Below are 26,271 nucleotides of genomic sequence, written 5' to 3'. Positions count from 1 at the left end.
GCAGGAGTTTCAGGGCATGAATTTCAGGGCAGGAGATTCAGGGCAGGAGTTTCAGGGCATGTGACTCAGTGCATGAGTTTCAGGGCAGGAGATTCAGAGCATGAGTTTCAGGGCATGAGATTCAGGGCAGGAGTTTCTGCAGAAGAGATTCAGGGCAGGAGTTTCAGGGCATGTGATTGAGGGCATGAGATTCAGGGCAGGAGTTTCAGGGCCAGAGATTCAGGGCAGTAGTTTCAAGGCATGAGATTCAGGGCAGTAGTTTCAGGGCATGAGATTCAGGGCAGGAGTTTCAGGGCATGAGATTCAGGGCATGAGATTCAGAGCTGGAGATTCAGGGCAGGAGTTTCAGGGCAGGAGTTTCAGGGCTGGTGTTTCAGGGCATGAGATTCAGGGCATGAGTTTCAGGGCAGGAGATTCAGGGCAGGATTTTCAGGGCATGAGATTCAGGGCATGAGTTTCAGGGCAGGAGTTTCAGCCTCAACTGTTTCCTGTGGCAGAGAATTCCACAGATTCACCACTCGCTGTGTGAAGAAGTTTTTTCTAATCTCAGTCCTAAAAGGCTTCCCCTTTATCCTCAAACTGTGACCCCTTGTTCTGGACTTCCTCAACATCGGGAACAATCTTCCTGCATCTAGCCTGTCCAATCCCTTTAGGATTTTATACGTTTCAGTCAGATCCCCCCTCAATCTTCTAAATTCCAATGAGTACAAGCCCAGTTCATCCAGTCTTTCTTCATATGAAAGTCCTGCCATGCCAGGAATCAATCTGGTGAATCTTCTTTGTACTCCCTCTATGGCAAGGATGTCTTTCCACAGATTAGGGGACCAAAACTGCACACAATACTCCAGGTGTGGCCTCACCAAGGCCTTGTACAACTGCAGTAGTACCTCCCTGCTCCTGTACTCGAATCCTCTCGCTATAAATGCCAGCATACCATTCGCCTTTTTCACCGCCTGCTGTACCTGCATGCCCACTTTCAATGACTGGTGTATAGTGACACCCAGGTCTCGTTGCACCTCCCCTTTTCCTAATCGGCCACCATTCAGATAATAATCTGTTTTCCTATTTTTGCCACCAAAGTGGATAACTTCACATTTATCCACATTAAATTGCATCTGCCATGAATTTGCCCACTCACCCAACCTATCCAAGTCACTCTGCATCCTCTTAGCATCCTCCTCACAGCTAACACTGGCACCCAGCTTCATGTCATCCGCAAACTTGGAGATGCTGCATTTAATTCCCTCATCCAAGTCATTAATATATATTGTAAACAACTGGGGTCCCAGCACTGAGCCTTGCGGTACCCCACCAGTCACCGCCTGCCATTCTGAAAAGGTCCCGTTTATTCCCACTCTTTGCTTCCTGTCTGCTAACCAATTCTCCATCTACATCAATACCTTACCTCCAATACCGTGTGCTTTAAGTTTGCACACTAATCTCCTGTGTGGGACCTCGTCAAAAGCTTCTGAAAATCCAAATATACCACATCCACTGGTTCTCCCCTATCCACTCTACTGGTTACATCATCAAAAAATTCTATGAGATTCGTCAGACATGATTTTCCTTTCACAAATCCATGCTGACTTTGTCCGATGATTTCACTGCTTTCCAAATGTGCTGTTATCACATCTTTGATAACTGACTCCAGCAGTTTCCCCACCACCGACGTTAGGCTAACCGGTCTATAATTCCCCGGTTTCTCTCTCCCTCCTTTTTTAAAAAGTGGAGTTACATTAGCCACCCTCCAATCCTCAGGAACTAGTCCAGAATCTAATGAGTTTTGAAAAATTATCACTAATGCATCCACTATTTCTTGGGCTACTTCCTTAAGCACTCTAGGATGCAGACCATCTGGCCCTGGGGATTTATCTGCCTTCAATCCCTTCAATTTACCTAACATCACTTCCCTACTGACAGGTATTTCGCTCAGTTCCTCCATCTCACTGGACCCTCTGTCCCCTACTATTTCTGGAAGATTATTTATGACCTCCTTAGTGAAGACAGAACCAAAGTAATTATTCAATTGGTCTGCCATGTCCTTGCTCCCCATAATCAATTCACCTGTTTCTGTCTGTAGGGGACCTACATTTGTCTTTACCAGTCTTTTCCTTTTTACATATCTATAAAAGCTTTTACAGTCAGTTTTTATGTTCCCTGCCAGTTTTCTCTCATCTTTTTTCCCCTTCCTAATTAAGCCCTTTGTCCTCCTCTGCTGAACTCTGAATTTCTCTTCTCACCCTGTCTCCTGCAAAAATGCCATCCCCTTCTCGCAATTCCTCCGTCTCCGCCGCATCTGCTCTGAGGATGAAGCCTTTCATTCCAGGACGAGGGAGATGTCCTCCTTTTTTAAAGAAAGGGGCTTCCCTTCCTCCACCATCAACCCTGCTCTCAAATGCATCTCCCCCATTTCACGCATATCTGCTCTCACTCCATCCTCCCGCCATCCCACTAGGAATAGGGTTCCCCTGGTCCTCACCTACCACTGCACCAGCCTCCGGGTCCAACATATTATTCCCCGTAACTTCCGCCACCTCCAACGGGATCCCACCACTAAGCACATCTTTCCCTCCCCGCCCCCCTGCTTTCCGCAGGGATCGCTCCCTACGCGACTCCCTTGGCCATTCGTCCCCCCCATCCCTCCCCACTGATCTCCCTCCTGGCGCTTATCCTTGTAAGTGGAACAAGTGCTACACATGCCCTTACACTTCCTCCCTTACCACTATTCAGGGCCCCAGACAGTCCTTCCAGGTGAGGTGACACTTCACCTGTGAGTCGGCTGGGGTGATATACTGCGTCCAGTGCTCCCGATGTGGCCTTCTATATATTGGCAAGACCCGACGCAGACTGGGAGATCGTTTTGCTGAACACCTACGCTCTGTCTGCTAGAGAAAATAAGATCCCCCAGAGGCCACACATTTTAATTCCACATCCCAGTCCCATTCTGATATGTCTATCCATGGCCTCCTCTACTGTAAAAATGAAGCCACACTCAGGTTGGAGGAACAACACCTTACATTCCATCTGGGTAGCCTCCAACCTGATGGCATGAACATTGACTTCTCTAACTTCCGCTAATTCCCCACCTCCCCTCGTACCCCATCCATTATTTATTTATATACACACATTCTTTCTCTCTCTCCTTTTTCTCCCTCTGTCCCTCTGACTATACCCCTTGCCCATCCTCTGGGTTTTTCCCCCCTCCTCCTTTTCCTTCTCCCTGGGCCACCTGTCCCATGATCCTGTCATATCCCTTTTGCCAATCACCTGTCCAGCTCTTGGCTCCATCCCTCCCCTTCCTGTCTTCTCCTATCACTTTGGATCTCCCCCTCCCCCTCCCACTTTCAAATCTCTTGCTAGCTTTTCCTTCATTTAATCCTGACTAAGGGTCTCGGCCCGAAAGGTCGACTGTACCTCTTCCTAGAGATGCTGCCTGGCCTGCTGCGTTCACCAGCAACTTTGATGTGTGTTGCTTGAAATTCCAGCATCTGCAGATTCCCTCGTGTTTGCGTCTTGCTACGCGTCTTTCTTCTTAAATAAACTGAGTTTTTCCTTCTTGAATTTACAAAGCACATCACATCAGACTGCACTGCCCTTTCCCTCAAAGGGTGCCCCAACGGGTCACCGGATTATTGTCTAGCCCTTTATAAATCCAGACCAGAGAGTAGCTGGAGTCCGGAACGCGGTGGTGGAAGTAGAAACTCGCAACATTTAAGAAATACAGTACTGTAACTGAACAGGTATTTGAATAACCAAGGAACAGTGTGCTTCGAACCTAATGCAGATGAATCGATGGGTGCAGGTGGATTGAAATGTCCAGTCCGCTTGTTGATATACAGTTGTTAAATATTAATACAACCAATAGGAAGGAGGTATTGTGTGCGGCGTTTAGCCCGTGATCACTTTCAACCGATAGGCCGAACTGTAAGAGAGCCGGAGCTGATTGGACGGAACACCAGAGAGGCGGGATTTCCGCGCACCGCAGGTTGCCGTGGAGACGCGGCAAAATGGCGGGCCTATCGGTGTTTGAGGAGACTCCGATGCTGGCGGTGATGAGATACAGGGCGCTGAACAACGTGTTCAACAGGGACCCGAGTCCGCGGAAACTCTTCCTCGGGAACCGAGGTGGGGGTGGGGAAAGAGCGAAGGTGGAAGAAGAGTGGGGGAAGGATAGGGGTGATGGGGCGGGAGTAGAGTGAAGGTGGAGGAAGGGAATCGATAGGATTATGTAACTTGGAGTCGTAGAGTTTTACAGCGTGGAAACAAGCCCTGAGGCCCAACAGGTCCATGTCAATATTGTCAACTAAAGAATCGGTTTTGACTTCTGTGACCTTGAAGATATTAGAGACCCAGAGAAAACAAACTGTTGCTAATTCTTTGAAACGTGGTTACTTGGTCAATTGATTTATATTTTTCCATCGTTGTGCATTTTGCCGATTGGACAACACACACAAAATGCTGGCAGAGCTCAGTGTTGTGTATTTCAGTAATATTTGAGTAATCTTGTAAATATATTGTTTGATTAAGGATTCTTGTTCCTTTAAATCATTCATTACGGGTTATATGTATAAGTACATGAATTGCATATATCACCACGCTACCATGCGATACATGCGCATCTTGCTTAAAGTAAACTCGAAGTTGGAACAGCATTTCGGACTACCGTGCCTTCCTTTGAATCAGTTTAGTGTTTTGAAGTTACAGAACATTACACTGCGCAAGTCAGGCAGCATCTTTGAGGGGAATAAACAGTTCTGAAAGTGTTCCCACAATCTGTATCGGGTTGACGCAGTATGTTGCAGGGCGAGTTTGTCAGTCATTGGTTATATCTGGTGTTCTCAGTGCAGCCTCCTCTACGTCGGTGAGACCCAACACAGATTGGGGCGGGGGGGGGGCTACTTTATAGAGCACCTTCGTTCTGTTCAATGCAAAAAGGTAGGATCTATCTGTGCAATTCAACTTCCCATTCCTATACTGGCATGATGATGCCAAACACGGCCTGGAAGAGCAACACTTCATATTCGGTCTGCGTAGCCTCCAGTTTAATGGCACGAACATCTATTCTGGTTACCTTGGCCTTGCACCCCTTTTCACCTTCCCATCACCTCTCTCTGGTACCCCTCCTCATTCCCTTCTTTTCATAGTCTGATATTCTCTCCTATTTTTTCTTCTTCAACCCTTTACCTCTTCCACCTACCATCTGCCAGCTTTGTTCATCACTCACTCCCTCTCTCACCCACCTACACCCTCCTTCACTTGGTGTCGCCTATTATCTGCCAGTTTGTACCCCCCCCCACCTACCTTATTCTGGTTTTATTCCTTTCCAGTCCTGCTGTAGGGTGTCAGCCAAAAACATCACTGTTTATTCCCTTCCAGAGATTTTTTTTTTACCCAGGAGCACAGGAGAATGAGGGAAGATACAAAATTATGAGAGGTGTAGATAAAGTAGGCGTCTTCCATTGAGGCGAGACTTGAACATATGTGGCAAATGTTCAGGGAATATTTGTATGGAGTTCTGCATAGGTATGTTCCAATGAGACAGGGAAAGGATGGTAGGGTACAGGAACCGTGAGGTACAAAGGCTGTTGTAAATTTAGTCAAGAAGAAAAGAAGAGCTTACGAAAGGTTCAAAAAAACTAGGTAAAGATAGAGATCTTGAAGACCATAAGGCTAGCAAGAAGGAGCTTAAGAATGAAATTAGGAGAGCCAGAAGGGGCTATGAGAAGGCCTTGGTGGACAGAATTAAGGAAAACACCAAGGCATTCTACAAGTATGTGAAGAGCAAGAGGATAAGATGTAACAGAATAGGAACAATCAAGTTTCACAGTGGAAAAGTGTGCATGGAACCGGCGAAGACAGCAGAGGTACTTAATGAATACTTTGCTTCAGTATTCACTACGGAAAAGGATCTTGGCGATTGTAGGGATGACACAGCGGACTGAAAAGCTTGAGCACGTAGATATTAAGGAAGAGGATGTGCTGGAGCTTTTGGAAAGCATCAAGTTGGGTAAGTCAGTGGGACCGGACGAGGTGTAACCCAGGCGACTGAGGGAGGAGTTTGCTGAGCCTCTGATGATGATCTTTGCATCATCAATGGGCATGGGAGAGGTTCCGGAGGATTGGAGGGTTGCGGATGTTGTTCCTTTATTCAAGAAAGGGAGTAGAGATAACCCAGGAAATTATAGAGCAGTGAGTCTTACTTCAGTGGTTGGTAAGTTGATGGAGAAGATACAGAGAGGCATAATTTATGAACATTTGGAGAGGCATAATATGATTCAGAATAGTCAGCGTGGCTTTGTCAAAGGCAGGTTGTGCCTTAGAGTCTGATTGAATTTTTTGACGATGTAACTAAACACATTGATGAAGGCAGAGTAGTAGATGTAGTGTATATGGATTTCAGCAAGGCATTTGATAAGGTGCCCCATGCAAGGCCTATTGAGAAAGTAAGAAGGCATGGGATCCAAGGGGACATTGCTTTGTGGATCCAGAACTGGCTTCTCACAGAAGGCAAAGAGTGGTTGTAGACAGGTCATATTCTGCATGGAGGTCGGTGACCAGTGGTGCTCCTCAGGGATCTGTTCTGGGACCCCTACTCTTCATGATTTTTATAAATGACCTGGATGAGGAAGTGGAGGGATGGGTTAGTAAATTTGCTGATGACACAAAGGTTGGGGGTGTTGTGGATAGTGTGGTGGGATGTCAGAGGTTACAGCGGGACATCGATAGGATGCAAAACTGGGCTGAGAAGTGGTAGATGGAGTTCAACCCAGATAAGCGTGAAGTGGCTCATTTTGGTAGGTCAAATATGATGGCAGAATATAGTATTAATTGTAAGTCTCGGCAGTGTGGAGGATCAGAGGGATCTTGGGATTCGAGTCCATTAGACACTTAAAGCTGCTGCGCAGGTTGACCCTGTGGTTAAGAAGGCATATGGTGCAATGGCCTTCATCAACTGTGGGACTGAGTTTAGGAGCTGTGAGGTAATGTTGCAGCTGCGTAGAACCCTGGTAAGACCCCACTTGGAGTACTGTGCTCAGTTCTGGTCACCTCACTACAGGAAGGATGTGGAAGCCATAGAAAGGGTGCAGAGGAGACTTACAAGGATGTTGCCTGGATGGGGGAGCATAACTTATGAGAATAGGTTGAGTGAACTCGGCCTTTTCTCCTTGGAGCGATGGAGGATGAGAGGTGACCTGATAGAGGTGTATAAGATGGTGAGAGGCATTGATTGTGTGGATAGTAAGAGGCTTTTCCCCAGGGCTGAAATGGCTAGCATGAGAGGGCACAGTTTTAAGGTGCTTGGAAGTAGGTACAGAGGAGATGTCAGGGTTTTTTTTTTACACAGAATGGTGAGTGCGTACAATAGGCTGCCAGTGACGGTGGTGGAGGCATATACGATAGGGTCTTTTCAGAGACTCCTAGATAGGTACATGGAGCTTAGAAAAATAGAGGGCTGTGGGTAACCCTAGGTAATTTCTAAGCTAAGGTCATATTCGGCACAGCTTTCTGGGCTGAAGGACCTGTATTGTGCTGTAGGTTTTCCATGTTTCTAGATTTCTAAAAGGTCATAGGTTAAGTGAAAGATGAAATATTTAAGGGGAACCTGCGGTGGATCTTCTTTATGTAAGGGGTGGTGTGAGTGTGGAACAAGCTGCCAGAAGTGGTGAATATAGGCTTGATTGCAATTTTTACTCTACTTTACTTTTACTTTATTGTCACCAAACAATTGATACTAGAGAGTACAATCATCACAGCGACATTTGATTCTGTGCTTCGCGCTCCCTGGAATACAGATCGATAGTAAATAGTGAAAATTTAAATTATAAATCATAAATAGAAAATAGAAAAGGGAAAGTAAGGTCGTGCAAAAAAACTGAGAGGCAGGTCCGGATATTTAGAGGGTATGGCCCAGATCTGGGTCAGGATCCGTTCAGCAGTCTTATCACAGTTGGAAAGAAGCTGTTCCCAAATCTGGCCGTGCGAGTCTTCAAGCTCCTGATCCTTCTCCCGGAGGGAAGAGGGACGAAAAGTGTGTTGGCTGGGTGGGTCGTGTCCTTGATTATCCTGGCAGCACTGCTCTGACAGCTTGCGGTGTAAAGTGAGTCCAAGGACGGAAGATTGGTTTGTGTGATGTGCTGGGCTTTGTTCACGATCTTCTGCAGCTTCTTCCGGTCTTGGACAGGGCAACTTCCATACGAGGTTGTGATGCACCCTAGAAGAATGCTTTCTACGGTGCATCTATAAAAAATTAGGGTTTTAGGGGACAGGCCAAATTTCTTTAGCTTTCTCAGGAAGTAAAGGTGCTGGTGGGCCTTCTTGGCAGTGAACTCTGCTTGGTTGGACCAAGTCAGGTCACTTGTGATATTGACCCCGAAAACTTAAGCTTTTGACCTGTTCCACTTGCGCACCACTGATGTAAATGGGGTCATGCGGTCTGCTACTCCTTCTGAAGTCAACAACCAATTCCTTCATCTTGCTGACGTTGAGGGATAAGTTATTGTCTTCGCACCATGCCAATATTTATAAGGAGTTTGGATAAGTACATCGACAGGAGGGGTATGGAGGCTGTAGTCCAGGTGTGGGTCGATGAGACTAGACAGAATAACTGTTCAGCACTGACAAGATAGGCCAAAGGGCTCGTTGCTGTGCTGTTGTGCTAAACAGAGATTGGCAGCTGAGCACTCAGGTCATGGTCTTAAATCTTAGAATTATTCGTGGAGAGGGTATTACTTTGGAAAGAAATTGGTATGGAATTCCAAATGGTTTCAACTGCTTGAAAGCATGTCCACCAAATGGTGGGGCTGTAGACAACAGAGATATAAGAAATTGGAACAAGAAGAAAAGAGAGCCTGGAAAGTAGAGCTAAAATTCTCAGAGGGCTATTAAATGCTTCTTGAACTGGAGAGGAGTGAAGGTGAGGCCACAATGGGATTAGTACAAGGGAACATTTAAGTGTCTGTATGGGGATACTGTTCGATAGCCTGCATCCAATTTAAGTCAACAAGAATGGTAAAGTGATTTAGAACATAGAACACTGAACAGTGTGGCACTGGAATAGGCCCTTCAGCTCACAATGTTGTGCCAAACCAGCTAAAAAGAAAATCAAAAACATCCAAACACTAATCTCTCATAACTACACAATGTCCATATCTCTCACATTCATGTACCCGTCTAAATGTCTTTTAAAAGCCTCTAATGTATCTGCCTCTTCCACCATACTAGACAGCTTATTCTGGACATCCACCACTCTCTAAGTAAAAAGCTTAGCCCTCACATCCCCTTTGAACCTACCTCTTCTCACCTTCAGTGTACGCCCTCTGGTATTAGATATTTAAACATTGGAAACAGATACTCCCAGTCTACTCTATCTATGCCGCTCATAATCTTATGAACCTCTATCTGATCTCCCCTTAACCTCTGCCGCTCCAGAGAAAACAATTCAAATTTATCCACCCTCTTGTGATAGCACATGCTGTCTAAACCAGGCAGAATCCTGGTAAAAGCAATGATGTAATGTTGAGATTTTATAAAGCATTGGTGAGGCTTCACTAAGTATTGAGAGCAGTTTTGGGCCCCCTTAACTGAAACGGGAGAGGGTTCAAAGGAGGTTCATGAAAATGATTCCAGGATTGAGTGGCTCGTTATATAAAGAGCTTTAGATGGCTCTGGGCTTGTATTCACTAGAATTCAGAAGAATGAGGGTTGACGTAATTGAGACCTATCAAATGGTGAAAAGCCTTGATAGAGTAGATGTGGAGAGGATGTTTGCTATGGTGGGAGAATCTAAGACCAGAGGATACAGCCTCGGAATACAGGGGCGTCCTTTTGGAATGGAGATGAGGAGGAATTTCTTTAGCCAGAGAGCGATGAATTTGTGGAATTCTTTGCCACAGGCAGCTGCGGAGGCCAGGTGTTTATGTATATTTAAAGCAGGTTGATAGATTCTTGACTGGTCGGTACATGAAGGCAGGAGATTGGGTCTAAGAGAAAAATTGGATCAGCCATGATGAAATGTGAGAGCAGACATGATGGGCTAAATGGCCTAATTCTGCTCCTAAATCTTATGGTCTTATTTTTTAAACCTCTTCTGCACCCTCACCAAAGCCTCAACATCCTTCCTATAGTGGGGCAACCAGAAATGTATGCAATACTCCGGATGCGGAGTATTATAAAGTTGCAACATAACCTCTTGACTTTTGAACTCAATGCCTCAAAGCCTTAAGAAAGTATTCCATAAGCCTTCTTAACTACCCTACTGACCTGTGTAGCCACTTTCAAGGAGCTATTATCTTGGATTCCAAGAGCTCTCTGTTCAGCAACACTGTTAAGGATCTTGCCCTTAACAGTATACCATCTCCTTGCATTTGGCCTACCAAGGTGAAAAAAGTTACGCTTATCTAATTTAATTACTATCTGCGATTTCTCTGCCCATAATCTGCAAATGATCTATATTGCACTGTATTCTTTGCCAGACTTCTATGTTATTCACAACTCCAACAATCTTCCTGTCATCTGCATAACATGTCTTACAGACCCTGTTGAAATTTGAAAATAAGAAGCTAATTATTTAGGAAGAACAAGACATTTTTTCAAGATTGATTTTCAGAAAATGGAACCAATGTGGCCAAAAGCAAGGTGAAGGTTAGGATGAATACACCAAGGTCTTTTACAAAATGAAGTTATTGGTGTTTTCAGAATATTATGAGGATGATGGACAGCCTACAGTACTGCACGTGGTGAAAAAGGTTCAACGCCGCATTGTCAATGATCCAACATTAAATCATGAATATCTACCTGATCTAGGACTCTCAGAATTCAACAGGGCAGTTACTGCTTTATTACTAGGCAAAGGCTGCATTGCTATTGTGGAAAGGAGGGTGAGTTATTCATTTCAGTTCCTGTTTTAACAGGTGTTTCAATAATTGCTATGACTGTTAAATTGCCAACTCAAAGTTCAAAGTAAATTTATTATTTAATTATATGTGTGTCACCAAATACTACCCTGGGGTTCATTTTCTTGCAGGCATTCACAGTAGAACAAAGAAATATGATCAAATCAATGAAAAACTACACACAAAGACTAACAAGCAACCAATGTGAAAAAGATGACAAATTACGCAAATACAAAAAAAACAATACTAGTACTAAAAAATAAATAAGTAAACAAATAATACTGAGAATATTAGTTCTGGAGTCCTTGAAAGTGAGTCCATAGGTTGCATACAGTGGTACTTTCAGTGTTGTGATGAGTGAAGTTATCCTCTCTGGTTCAACAGCCTGATGGTTGAAAGGTAATCACTGTAACTGAACCTAGTGGTTCAGGACCTAAATCTTCAGTACCACCTACACGATTGTAGTAGTGAGAAGAGAGCAGGGCCTGGGTAATGGGGATCCTTGATGATGGATGCTGCTTTCTTGTAGATGTGCTTCTGGTTGGGGAAGATTGGGTAATTTTGTTGGTCCTCACTCGTCTAAGAGTGTCTTTATAAAGTCTTTGACAACTGTGATGTATTCATTCCGGTCTCTTGAAGAGTCCTCTAACCCTAACATTAATCCTTTGGATGTATTGTCTGATCTATAAAGCAAAGTTGCCAAATGTATTTTTTAAAAAGAAGATTATTATTTTGAACAAGAGTCCTGGTGAAGGGTCTCAGCCTGAAACATTGACTGTATTCTTTTCCATAGATGCTGCCTGGCCTGCTGGGCTCCCCTAGCATTTTTATGATTATTATTTTGAATGAAGGTTTTTTATCTGGAACTCAGAATCAGGTTTAATATCACTGACATATGTTATGAAATTTCTTGTTCTGTGGCAGCAGTACAATGCAATATAATAAAAGCTATAAATTGCAAGAAGAAATATTCATAAATGATTAAGTAGTAGTGCAAAAAACATTTAAAACAGTGCACAGGAGTGTAATTTTTCACACTGGTATACTGCAACTTGTCTCAAGACAACTACATCCACAGTATGGATATTCCTCCATGTTCTGTTGAATCAATCAAAATGAATTTTGGAAGTGTAACATCAAGCACAAATGTTATCATATTGCATTATCTAGGAGAAAGGATATCTCTATCCTTACAGTTCCCTCATGGAAGCAACGTTAATCAACGTTGATTATAAGAAGCTGCGTGTGGTGAGCTGTAAGTTTAGATATTGATATTTGTGCTTTCTGCACTCAAGCACCGTTTTCCAGAATTCTCTTTCTAACATCTAACCAATTCCCACTGGCTCTTTGAGCCCTATTACCTCACTATGTTTTTGGCAACCTTTAGACTTTAGCCTCAATATCTCATTATATACCATTAATAAAACAACTCTTGATTGCTTCATGGTGTTAATGCGACTAATTAAAGCATAGATATTGACTTTGTTCATTGATCCAATCATAGGAAAACTAGCGGTTGCTTTAAATGTGGTACTTTCTACTGACCGGCAGAAACACAAAACTATCAGAGGCTTGGGAAGTGTATTGTCTTTTTGGTGAATGAAGACCAGATAGGAAGGTCTCCATAAAATGGGGATAAAGGCAAAGAAAGTCATTCAGATTTCTTATTGTGTCTTCAATATCTCTCAGGCTGATAGTATACAGGTACCTGGAGGCGAAAGTGCTTTGTTCATCGGTGCCCAGTTTCTCCATAAGTGGTACAACATGACCTCTCCTAAGACAGCTAGAGTGTATGTCTCCATCCCTTACTGGGGTGAGTCTGTCCTATCCTTACAAGTGGTATTTGTGTTTTATTTTGTACTTTTTTGCCTAGTTGGTTATTCAGAATACATCTTCATTAATTGGTTTTATTTTTATTTGTCCATTATTATAAAGATCATATGTTCATATAAAACTTAATTGCCTTTTGTCAATCCATTTTAAGTATTGTCTGTGACAGCAAACAAAGCAATGGAGAGTGCACTTACTTCCAAACTATGAAGTTGCATTTCAGTCCCTGAGCATATACTTGGACAGGATAACCAGCTGATGGTCCAGAAAAAGACAGGAGAGCTGCTACAACAGAGTTCAGACACGAAGTCAGGGACCTGTTTGCCTTCTCAAGCAGACACATAAGACCACATGGCAGAGTTTGACAGCCAAATAAATTATCTTCAGAGTCTTGGGACATTCTTTATTCTTTATTCAACATCAGTAAGCAATAGATTGTCATACTTCTCTTCCTGTTGCTGTTTATTGGTTCCTACTGTGCACATTGTTTGCAATATTTCATCTCAGAGATCCTGTGCTTCTCTGATGGAATTTCTGTCAGTCCTTTCTGTTTTACTCACCTCAGTATTTTCCATTTCCTTTCTTGATATTGGTAAGCTACTGACTAAAACTCATATCTGCATCATTTCCTTTGTCCATCCATTCCTCTGCCACCCACTACATTATAAAATCAAACTGTTTTCTCATCCCACCTTCCTGCTGCCTTAACAGGGATATAGTTCCTCTTGTCATTACCTACCACCCCATGAGCCTCCGCATTCAACATATCGTTCTCTGCAACTTCCTCCATCTTCAGTGGGATCCTACCATCTTTACCTCCCAACCCACTCTACGCTTTCTGCAGGGGTTGCTCCCTCCATGATTCCCTTGTCCATTCGTCCCTCCCCACTAATCTCCCTCTTGGCACATACCCCTGCAAGCAGCTGAAATGCTATGCCTGCTCATTTACATCCTTCTTTACTTCCATTCAGGGGCCCAAACAGTCCTTCCAGGTGAGGCAAGACTTCACCTGTGAATCTGTTGGGGTTGTCTATTGTATCCGGTACTCCCAATAAGGCCTCTTCTACATTGGTGAAACCCAACCTAAATTGGGGAACTGCATTGTGGAGTACCCCCACGCCATCCGTCAAAAGCGGAATTTCTTTGTGGGCAACAATTTTAATTCCTAACCCCATTCCTATTCTGATATGTCAATACATGGCCTCCTCTTTTGTCACGATGAGGCTACTCTCAAGGAGGATGAGCAGCACCTCATATTCCGTCTGTGTAGCCTCAACCTAATAGCATGAACATAGATTTCTCCTGGTAATTCCTTCCCTCTTCTTCCATTCCCCACTCTGGTCTCTTACCAGCCTATCACCTCCCCTAGTGCCTCTCCTTCATCACTTTCTCCCATGGTCCATTCTCCACTGCTATCAGATTCTTTCTTCGGCATCCCTTTACCTTTCCCACCCTCGTGGCTTCATGTGTCAGCCTCCAGCTTATTCTGGCACCTTCCCCCTTTCCTTCCAGTCCCGATGAAAAGTCTCGGCCTGAAACGTCAACTGTTTCTTCGTTCCCATGGATGGTGCCTGACCTGCTGAGTTCCTCCAGCATTTTGTATGTGTTGCTCTGTTCTCTCTGCTTCCTGATTCTGATGAAGGTTTATTGCTTGTTTCTTCCCTGCACATGCTGTTCATAGCATTAATATTTTCTCTCAGATGTCCGGCATCTGCTGCCATTTGATGTTAATTTATCAAAGAAATGTTAAGTACATTTTTAACAGAAAAAAATATTTCACTAATTCTTTTCTCAAAGCAAACATATTTCTGTATTGATGTGAAGATCTTCACATGCATTTCCTATTGTGGAAAGTGACATTAAGGCCTGAACCAATGATCTGAAATAAGCATTCCAATTCCACTATGACAGTTATACAAAATGATTTCAGCTACAAATCTGGAATAAGAAGCTGATATCATTACTGGCAAACATGCTATAAAAAGAGGTTCACTTATAACCTTAAGGTAAGTAAATCTGTGGATTTTACTGCTTTGGCTTAGTCACCGAAATAACCACTAGGATAGCTTCCACCTTGAGCACTTATTCAAGAATATGAGTCACCACTACCTTCTCAAAGGCAATCGGAATGATTGTCAAGCTAAATAATGAAATTCCCGTAAACACCCATATTAATAAGAACATTTTGGAAAAAATATGCATAAACACAAATCATTAGTGCGGTCATTGCAAGAGAGCACGCATCAGACACCTTCAAGTTGCTCTTCAGATCACATACTGTTCAGACTTTCAAATGTAATCAACTTTCTGTAATTGTTGTCAAAGTCTTACAGCTCTTGACTCAACAGCATCCACATGACAAAAGCTACAAATGGTCAGGAAGAGAGCTTGCCAGATTCTTCTCAAAGGCAATCAATGCCTGTCCTTCCCAAATCATGCTAATCAACAAAAGCAGAAACTTTGTATCAAATACAGTGCAGGGATAGGCCCTTCTAGCCAGCATCTCTGTGCCATTCATGATGCTAATCTACACTAATTCCATGTGCCTGAGTGTGATCCATATCATTTATTCCCTTCCTATTCATCTATCAATCTAAATGCCTCTGTAACATGACTATTGTATCTCATCCTAGCATCTCTTGGTAGGGCACTTCAAGCACCTACACTCTGTTTTTTAAAAAAAGCTTGCCTTGCACATCGTCTTTACATTTTCTCCTCCCAATTTTAAACTATATCTTCTAATATTTCATTTTTCCAGTCTAGGGTAAAGACTTTATCTAGACTGTTTATGCCTCTTATAATTTTATATTCCCTCTACTAGCTTGGTCCTCAGCTTCCAAGGCACCAGTGGAAAAAAAGTTCTAAATTTGTAATATCTCTGTTTGTAACTAATACCCTCTAATCCATGCAGCACCCTGGTAAACTTTTCCTGTATGCTCTGCAAAGCCCTCCACGTCTTTCCTATAATGTGGTGACCAGAACTGCACACCATGCTCTGAGTACAGCTGTAGTATGATGTCCTGACTATCTTACTCAGCACCCTGATGCTGTAGGCCTTCTTCACCACCCTATCTACTTGTGCTGCTGCTTTCAGGGAGTGATTACACCCCGAGCATCCTCTGTAAATCATGCTATTTACTGCATTATGGATATTTATGTAGCACATTTAGTTTTGTTTGTTCCCATTGATCTCCAAGAGGGAATAAATTTTGTTTGTTTCATTTATGTAGAGAATCATGCATCTGCCTTCTTCAAAGTTGGATTTGAAGTTTATAGCTACCGTTACTTGGACAGTGATAAGCTTTGCTTGGCCTTGCCCCAGTTACTGGAGGACCTTGAGGTACGTGAAACCATTATCAGGATCCAGCAGATGGAGATCATGTTGCGAACCTTATTAGTTACAGCATTCCCACATCTTTCAGCTGAAAAAAGATTTGGATTGAATATATGAAATTGGTATATTCACAATGATATAGTTACACAGCACAGAAATAGGTTTGCTGATGACACAAAGGTTGGGGGTGTTGTGGATAGTATGGAGGGCTGTCAGAAGTTACAGCGGGACATCGATAGGATGCAAAACAGTTGAGAAGTGGCATATGGAGTTCAACCCAGATAAGTGTGAGGTGGCTCATTTTGGTAGGTCAAATATGATGGCAGAATATATTATTAATGGTAAGACTCCTGGCAGTGTGGAGGATCAGAGGGATCTTGGGGTCTGAGTCCATAGGACACTCAAAGCTGATGCGCAGGTTGACTGTGTGGTTAGGCCTTCATCAACTGAGGGATTGAGTTCAAGAGCCAAGAGATAATGTTACAGCTATATAGGACCCTGGTCAGACCCCACTTGGACTACTGTGCTCAGTTCTGGTTACCTCACTACAGAAGGATGTGGAAATTATAGAAAGGGTGCAGAGGAAATTTACAAGAATGTTGCCTGGATTGGAGAGCATGCCTAATGAGAATAGGTTCAGTGAACTTGGTCTTTTCTCCTTGGAGTGACAGAGGATGATAGGTGACCTAGTAGGGGTGTATAAGGTGATGAGTGGCATTGATCATGTGGGTAGTCAGAGGCTTTTTCCCAGGGCATGAGAGGACACAGTTTTAAGGTGCTTGGAAGTAGGTACAGAGGAGCTGTCAAGGGTAAGTTTTTTTACGCAGAGAGTGGTGAGTGCATGGAATGGGCTGCTGGCAATGGTAGTGAAGGCGCATACAATAAGGCTTTTAAGAAACTCTTGGATAGGTACATGGAGCTTAGAAAATTAGAGGGTTATGGGTAACCCTAGGTAATTTCTAAAGTAAGTACATGTTCGGCACAGCATTGTGGGCCAAAGGGCCTGTATTGTGCAGCAGGTTTTCAACGTTCTATGTCCTCTGGCCGAGCCCATCCATGATAACCAAGATGCCCTTTAAGCTATCCCATTTACCTGTATTTTGGCCCTCTAAAGTTTTCTACCCATGTGCCTGATCCAATATTTTTTTAAATGGACTGTAATTGTATCAGGCAGCTTGTCCCATATACCACCAATTTCATAGAGCATAGAACAGAACAACACTAGACAGGCTATTCAGCCCATTATATTGTACTTATTTTGATGTCAATTTGTGCTAACTATCTTTTTGGGTGTCACCCATATCTCTCCATTCCCTTTATTTATATGTGTCCATCTAAAATCCTCTTCAACTGCCTGATTACACTATAGCCCCTGATAACCTGTTCCATGCACCTACCAATCTCTGCATTTAAAACAGGGGTTCCCACCCTGGGGTCCACAGACCGCTCAGTTAATGGTAGGGCTCCACGGCATAAAAAAACATTGCAAACACCAGATTAAAAACAAATTTGCTCCTCATGTTTCCTTAAACGTCCTTCTTCTAACCTTAAAAGCATGTTCTTTTGTGGTTGTAATTTCTAATCTGGGGAAAGATTCTGACTGTCTACCATATCAATGCCTCTCATAATTTAAAAAAAGCCCTATTGCAGGGGTTCCAACCTGAGGTCTACGGACCCTTCAGTTAATGGTAGGGTCCATGGCATAAAAAAGGTTGAGAATCCCTGTTCTATTAGGTCTCCCCTCAGCATCCAACCCTCTAGGGAGAACAACCCAGGTTTGTCCAAACTTTCCTTGTAGCTCAAACACTTTAATTCAGGTGGCATCCTGGTAAACCTTTTGTGCATCTTTTCTACTGTCTCACTATCCTGTGACCAGAACTGCATGGAATAATCCAAGTGCAATCTGACTAAAATTTTTATATAGCTGTAGCATGACATCCTTACATTTGTACTCAACACCAGTACCAATAAAGGTAAGATGCCAGAAACCCTGTTCAGCACATTATCAACTTGCATAGCCACTTCCAATGAACTATAGATATGGACTCCAAGATCCAAGGAGTTTAGATGGGGTGGAGTTTGTTAGGTGTGTTCAGGAAGGTTTCTTGACACAATATGTAGATAATACAAGAGGAGAGGCTGTACTTGATTTGGTATTGGGAAATGAACCTGGTCAGGTGTCAGATCTCTCAATGGGAGAGCATTTTGGAGATAGTGATCATAATTCTATCTCCTTTACAATAGCTTTAGAGAGAGATAGGAACAGACAAGTTAGAAAGGCGTTTAATTGGAGTAAGGGGAATTACAAGGCTATCAGGCCAGAAATTGGAGGCTTAAATTGCAAACAAATGTTCTGAGGGAAAAATACGGATGAAATGTGGCAAATATTCAGGGGATATTTGTGTGGAGTTTTGCATAGGTTCGTTCAAATGTGACAGGGAAGTTATGGTAGGGTACAGGAACCGTGGTGTACAAAGACTGTGATAAATCTGGTCAAGAAGAAAAGAAAAGCTTACAAAAGGTTCAGAGAGCTCGGAAATGTTAGAGATCTAGAAGATTATAAGGCTAATAGGAAGGAGCTTAAGAAGGAAATTAGGAGAGCCAGAAGGGGCCATGAGAAGGCCTTGGCGGGCAAGATTAGGGAAAACCCTAAGGCATTCTACAAGTATGTGGAGAGCAAGAGGATAAGACGTGAAAGAATAGGACCTATCGAGTGTGACAGTGGGAAAGTATGTATGAAACTGGAGGAAATAGCAGAGGTACTTAATGAATACTTCAATATTCACTATGGAAAAGGAACTTGGTGACTGTAGTGATGACTTGCAGCAGACTGAAAAGCTTGAGCATATAGATATTAAGAAAAAGGATGTGCTGGAGCTTTTGGAAAGCATCAAGTTGGATAAGTCGCCGGGACTGAATGAGATGTACCCCAGGCTACTGTGGGAGGCGAGGGAGGAGGTTGCTGAGACTCTGGCAATGATCTTTGCATCATCAATGGGGACAGGACAGGTTCCAGAGGATTAGAGGGTTGCAGATGTTGTTCCTTTATTCAAGAAAGGGAGAAGAGATAGCCCAGGAAATTATAGAGCAGTGATTCTTACCTCAGTGGTTGGTAAGTTGATGGAGAAGATCCTGAGAGGCAGGATTTATGAACATTCGGAGAGGTATAATATGGTTAGGAGTAGTCAACATGGCTTTGTTAAGGGCAGGTCATGCCTTACGAGCCTGATTGAATTTTTTGAGGATGTGACTAAACACATTGATGAAGGAAGAGCAGTAGATGTAGTGTATATGGATTTCAGCAAGGCATTTGATAAGGTACCCCATGCAAGGCTTATTGAGAAAGTAAGGAGGCATGGTATCCATGGGGACATTGCTTTGTGGATCCAGAACTGGCTTGCCCAGAGAAGGCAAAGAGTGGTTGTAGACGGGTCATATTCTGCATGGAAGTCGGTCACCAGTGGAGTGCCTCAGGGCTCTGTTCTGGGACCCTTACTCTTCGTGATTTTTATGAATGACCTGGATGAGAAAGTGGAGGGATGGATTAGTAAGTTTGCTGATGACACAAAGATTGGAGGTGTTGTGGATAGTGTGGAGGGCTATCAGAGGTTACAGCGGGACATTGATAGGATGCAAAACTGGGCTGAGAAGTGGCAGATGGAGTTCAACCCAGGTAAGTGTGAAGTAGTTCATTTTGGTAGGTCAAATGTGATGGCAGAATATAGTATTAATGGTAAGACTCTTGGCAGTGTGAAGGATCAGAGGGATCTTGAAGTCCGAGTCCATAGGACACTCAAAGCAGCTGCACAGGTCGACTCTGTGGTTAAGAAGGTGTACAGTGTATTGGCCTTCATCAATCGTGGAATTGAATTTAGGAGCTGAGAGGTAATGTTGCAGCTATATGGGACCCTGGTCAGACCACACTTGGAGTACAGTGCTCAGTTCTGGTCGCCTCACTATAGGAAGGATGTGGAAACCATAGAAAGGGTGCAGAGGAGATTTACAAGGATGTTGCTTGGATTGGGGAGCATGCCTTATTAGAATAGGTTGAGTGAACTCGGCCTCTTCTCCTTGGAGCAACAGAGGATGTGAGGTGACCTGATAGAGGTGTATAAGATGATGATAGGCATTGATCATGTGGATAGTCAGAGGCTTTTTCCCAGGGCTGAAATGGTTGCAACAAGAGGACACAGGTTTAAGGTGCTGGGGAGTAGGTACAGAGGAGATGTCAGGGGTAAGTTTTTTATTTAGAGAGTGGTGAGTGCGTGGAATGGGCTGCTGGCAACGGTGCTGGAGGCGGATATGATAGGGTCTTTTAAGAGACTTTTAGATAGGTACATGGAGCTTAGTAAAATAGAGTGCTATAGGTATGTCTAGTAATTTCTAAGGTAGGGACATGTTCGACACAACTCTGTGGGCTGAAGGGCCTATATTGTGCTGTAGGTTTTCTATATTCTATGTTCTTTAGGTATGTGAAAAGGCAAAAAATAGTTAAGACCAAAATTGGGCCCTTGAAGACAAAAATGGGGTGAATTTATTATGGAGAACAAGGAAATGGCAGACGAATTGAACAGGTACTTTGGATCTGTCTTCAATGGGGAAGACACAAACAATCTCCCAGATATACTAGTGGCTAAGGTAATGGAAGAACTGAAGGAAATTTATATTAGGCCGGAAATGGTGTTGGGTCTGAAGGCTGATAAAGTCCCCAGGACCTGATGGTCTGCATCCCAGGGTACTTAAGGAGGTGGCTTTAGAAATCGTAGACGCATTGGTAATCATTTTCCAATGTTCTATAGATTCAGGATCAGTTCCTGTGGATTGAAGGGTGGCTAATGTTGTCCCATTTTTCAAGAAAGGCGGGAGAGAATTATAGACCAGTTAGCCTGACGTCAGTGGTGGGAAAGATGCTGGAGTCAATTATAAAAGATGAAATTACGACACATTTGGCTGGCAGTTACAGGATAGGTCTGAGTCAGCATGGATTTATGAAGGGGAAATCGTGCTTGACTAATCTTCTGGAATTTTTTGAGGATGTAACTATGAAAATGGACAAGGGAGAGCAAGTGGATGTAGTGTACCTAGACTTTCAGGAAACCTTTGATAAAGTCCCACATAGGAGACTAGTGGGCAAAATTAGGGCTCATGGTATTGGGGGCAGAGTACTGACATGGATTGAAAATTGGCTGGCTGACAGGAAACAAAGAGTAGCGATTAACGGGTTGCTTTTGGATTGGCAGGCGGTGAGCAGTGGGGTACCGCAGGGTTCAATGCTGGGACCACAGCTGTTTACAATATACATTAATGATTTAGATGAAGGGATTAAAAGTAACATTAGCAAATTTGCAGATGATACAAAGCTGGGTGGCAGTGTGAAATGTGAGGAGGATGTTATGAGAATGCAGGGTGACTTGGACAGGCTAGGTGAGTGGGCAGATGCTGGCAGATGCAGTTTAATGTGAATAAATGTGAGGTTATCCACTTTGGTGGTAAGAACAGGAAGGCAGATTATTATCTAAATGGAGTCAATTTAGGAAAAGGAGAAGTACAACGAGATCTAGGTGTTCTTGTACATCAGTCACTGAAAGCAAGCATGCAGGTACAGCAGGCAGTGAAGAAAGCTAATGGCATGCTGGCCTTCATAACAAGGGGAATTGAGTATAGGAGCAAAGAGGTCCTTCTGCAGTTGTACAGGGCCCTGGTGAGACCACTCCTGGAGTACTGTGTGCAGTTTTGGTCTCCAAATTTGAGGAAGGACATTCTTGCTATTGAGGGAGTGTGGCGTAGGTTCACAAGGTTAATTCTCGGGATGGCAGGACTGTCATATGTTGAAAGATTGGAGCGACTGGGCTTGTATACACTGGAATTTAGAAGGATGAGAAGGGATCTGATTGAAACATATAAGATTATTAGGGGATTGGACATGCTGGAGGCAGGAAGTATGTTCCCGCTGATGGGTGAGTCCAGAACCAGAGGCCACAGTTTAAGAATAAGGGGTAGGCCATTTAGAACGGAGTTGAGGAAAAACTTTCACCCAGTGAGTGATGGATATGTTGAATGCTCTGCCCCAGAAGGCAGTGGAGGCCAAGTCTCTGGATGCTTTCAAGAAAGAGATGGATAGAGCTCTTCAAGATAGCGAAATCAAAGGTTATGGGGATAAGGCAGGAACTGGATACTGATTGTGCATGATCAGCCATGATCACAGTGAATGGCAGTACTGGCTCAAAGGGCCGAATGGCCTACTCCTGCACCTATTGTCTATTGTTCTAGCCCTTTATTCCTCAATGCTTTTAAGGGGTCTACCATGTATTGTAAAATTTCTCTTTTCATTTGACTTACCAAAATGTAACTCCTCACACTTACCTGGATTAAACTCCATCTACCACTTCTCTGTCATATCTGTAACTGATCTACTGTATAATCCAATACATTATTTGATAGTCCTTTACATTGTCCATAACTCCATCATTCTAGGTGTCATCTGCAAACTTGTTACTCCACCCACCTACGTTTTCATCCAAACTATTGATCTATATTACAAACAACAGAGGTTCATGCACTGAACACCTCTGGTCATGCTCTTTACCTTGCATGGGCAAGGCAGTACGGAATCCAAACTTGCAACTCACTTTGGACCCCATACGACTTTATCTTCTGAACCAACCTACCATGAGGGACCTTATCAAATGTCTCAACAAAGTCTATATAGATAATGTCTACATGGACTTTTCTGTGTAGAAAATCTCATTCTTTGGATGCCCTTTAAATATTTCCACTCTCCCCTTCAACTATGCCCTTGGTGTTCAGACTCCCTTATCCTGGATAAAAAGACAGTGGCTATTAACCTCATGTTCATAATTTTATAAATTTCTACAAGATCACTCCTTAAATCTCCTTCACTCCAGGGAAAACAGTACCAGCCTATCCAATCTCTCTTTATAACTCAACCCATCTAGTCTAGGCAACATCTTTGAATCTTTTCTGCTTTCTGCTTAGTCCATAAGATCATAAGACATAGGAGCAGAATTAAGTCATTCAGCCTATTGAGTCTGCTTCACCATTCCATCATGACTGATCCTGGATCCCACTCAATCCCATACTGTACATCTGCTTTCTCACATATCCTTTGATGCCCTGACCAATCAGGAAATGATCAACTTCTGCCTTAAATATACACTCAGACTTGGCAGTCCGTGGCGGAGCATTCTACAGATTTACTACTCTCTGGCTAAAAAAATTCCTCCTTATCTTGGTTCTAAAGAGTCGCCCCTCAACATTGAGGCTGTACCCCCTAGTTCTGGATACTCCCACCATAGGAAACATCCTCTCCACATCCACCTTATCTAATCCTTTCAACATTCAGTAGGTTTCAATGAGATACCTCCGTATCCTTTTAAATTCCAGTGAGTGCAGGCCAAAAGCTGCCAAACGTTCTTCATATTTTAACCCCTTCATTCCTGGAATAATCCTCATGAACCTCCTCTGGACTCTCTCCAATGACAACAAATCCTTTCTTAGATATGAGGCCCAAAATTGTTGACAATATTCCAAGTCAGCATTAACTCCTTGCTTTTATATTCTATCCCCTTTGAAATAAATGTCAACATCACATTGGCCTTCTTTACCACAGACTCAATCGGTAAATTAACCTTCTGGGAGTCTTGCACAAGGACTCCTAAGTCCCTCTGCACCTCTGGTGTTTGAACTTTCTCCCCATTTAGATAATAGTCTGTACTATTTTTTTCTTTTTACCAAAATGCATTATCATGCATTTCCTAACACTGTACTCTATATTTGCCCATTCTTCTAATTTGTCTAAGTCCTGCTATAATTGCAATGCTTCCCCAGCACTACTTACTCCTCCACCTATCTTCGTATCATCCACAGACTTTGTCACAAACAATGTGAAAAGTAGCAGTCCCGATACTGACCCCTGAGGAACACCATTAGTCACTAGCGGTCAATCAGAAAAGGACCGCTTTATTCCCACGCACTTCTTCCTGCCTGCCAGCTATTCTGCTATCCATGCCAGTAGCCAGTATCTTTCTTGTAATGCCAAAGGATTTTATCTTGCTAAGCAGCCTCGGGTGGCACCTTAGCAAATGCCTTTTGAAAATCCATGTACATGACACCCACTGTCTTTCCTTTGTCCACTCTGCTTGTTACTTCCTTGAAGAACTCTGACAGATTTGTCAGTCAAGATTTCCCTTGACAGAAACCATGCTGATTTTGGCTTATTTTATTATTAATCTCTGAGTACTTCAAAACCTCAGCCCTAATACTGGACCCTTACACTTTCCCAAACACTGAGGTTAGGCTAACTGGCCTATAATTTCCTTTCTTCTGCCTTCCTCCCTTCTTAAAGAGCGAAGTGACATTTGCAATTTTCCAGTCCTCTGGACGATGCCAGAATCAAGTAATTCTTCAAATGTCATATCTATTGCAACCGTTATCTCTTCAGCAACCTCACTCAGGACTCTGTGGTGTAGTCCGTCTGGCCCAAGTGACTTATCCACCTTAAGACCTTTGAGTTTTCCAAGTACTTTTTCCTTTGTAATAGCAATGACACTCCTGCTCCCTGACATTCACGGACCTCTGGCACACTGCTAGTGTCTTCCATAATGAATACAGATGCAAAGTACCCATTAAGTTCAACCGCCATTTCTTTGTCCCCCATTAATACCTCACTTTCCAGTGGTCCAATATCAACTCTCACTTCCATCCTGTATATAACTGAAAAAACTTTTGGTATCCTGCCTTATAATATTGGCTAGTTTGCCCTCATATTTCACCTTTACCATTCTTATAGTTTTTTTAGTTTCCTTTTGTGGGATTTTAAAAGCTTCCCAATCATCCAACTTCCCATTCACTTTTGCTGCCTTATATGCCCTTTCCTTGGCTTTTATAGAAACATAGAAATCCTACAGCACAATACAGGCCCTTTGGCCAACAATGCTGTGCCGAACATGTACTTACTTTAGAAATTACCTCGGGTTACCCATAGCCCTCTATTTTTCTAAGCTCCTTGTACCATATACCACCTCTTAAGAGGCCCTATTGTATCCGCTTCCACCACTGTCACCGGAAGCCCATTCCACACACTCACCATTGTCTGCATTAAAAAAAAACTTACCCCTGACATCTCCTTTGTACCTACTTCCAAGCACCTTAATACTGTGCCCTCTCACGTTAGCCATTTCAGCCCTTAGAAAAAGCCTCTAACTATCTACATGATCAATGCCTCTCATCATCTTATACACCTCTACTAGGTCACCTCTCATCCTCCGTCACTCCAAGGTAAAAGGCCAAGTTCACTGAACCTATTCTCATAAGGCATGCTCCCCAATCCAGGCAACATCCTTATAAATCTCCTCTGCACCCTTTCTATAGTTTCCACATCCTTCCTGTAGTGAGGTGACCAGTACTGAGCACAGTACTCCAAGTGGGGTCTGCCCAGGGTCCTATATAGCTGTAACATTACCTCTCGGCTCTTGAAATCAATCCCACGGTTGATGAAGGCCAATGCACTGTATGCCTTCTTAACCACACAGTCAACCTGCGCAGCAGCTTTGAGTGTCCAATGGACTCGGACCCCAAGGTCCCTCTGATCCTCCACACTGCCAAGAGTCTTATCATCAATACTATATTCTGCCGTCATATTTGACCTTCCGAAATGAACCACCTCACACTTATCTGGATTGAACTCCATCTGCCACTTCTCAGTTTTGCATCCTATCGATGTCCCTCTGTAACCTCTGACAGCCCTCCACACTATCTACAATACCCCCAACCTTTGTGTCATCAGCAGATTTACTAATCCATCCTTCCACTTCCTCATCCAGATAATTTATAAAAATCACAGAGAGAAGGGGTCCCAGAACAGAACTCTGAAGCACACCACTAGTCACATGCCTCCATGCAGGTCCACAAAGCAAGGTTCCCTTGGATCCCATGCCTCCTTACTTTCTCGATAAGCCTTGCACAGGGTACTTTATCAAATGCCTTGCTGAAATCCATATACACTTCATTGAATGCTCTACCTTCATCAATGTGTTTAATCACATCTTCAAAAAATTCAATCAAGCTCGTAAGGCCTGACCTACCTTTGACAAGGCCATGCTGACTATTCCTAATCATATTAGAAACATAGAAAACCTACAGCACAATACAGGCCCCTCGGTCCACAAAACTGTGCCGAACAAATTATGCCTCTCC

General features: G+C 43.3%; 1 protein-coding gene across 2 annotated transcripts in view; it reads left to right on the top strand.

The window, feature by feature from the left end:
• The first annotated feature begins 3,996 nt into the window (after positions 1 to 3,996).
• LOC140202363 (aspartate aminotransferase, cytoplasmic-like) overlaps positions 3,997 to 26,271 on the top strand; it is a 73,124-nt gene continuing 50,849 nt past the window's right edge. For both annotated transcript variants that reach the window (XM_072267272.1, XM_072267273.1), the window contains exons 1-4: positions 3,997 to 4,125; positions 10,696 to 10,877; positions 12,582 to 12,705; positions 15,953 to 16,062. In XM_072267272.1, the coding sequence (XP_072123373.1) occupies positions 4,008 to 4,125; positions 10,696 to 10,877; positions 12,582 to 12,705; positions 15,953 to 16,062 (534 nt within the window). In that variant the 5' untranslated portion in view covers positions 3,997 to 4,007. The remainder of the gene's footprint in view (positions 4,126 to 10,695; positions 10,878 to 12,581; positions 12,706 to 15,952; positions 16,063 to 26,271) is intronic.

This window comes from Mobula birostris, chromosome 8, assembly GCF_030028105.1.
Source record: "Mobula birostris isolate sMobBir1 chromosome 8, sMobBir1.hap1, whole genome shotgun sequence".
Taxonomy (NCBI): Eukaryota; Metazoa; Chordata; class Chondrichthyes; order Myliobatiformes; family Myliobatidae; genus Mobula; species Mobula birostris.
The sequence above is the reverse complement of the archived record's forward strand: the minus strand, read 5'-3'. Positions and strand labels throughout refer to the sequence as shown.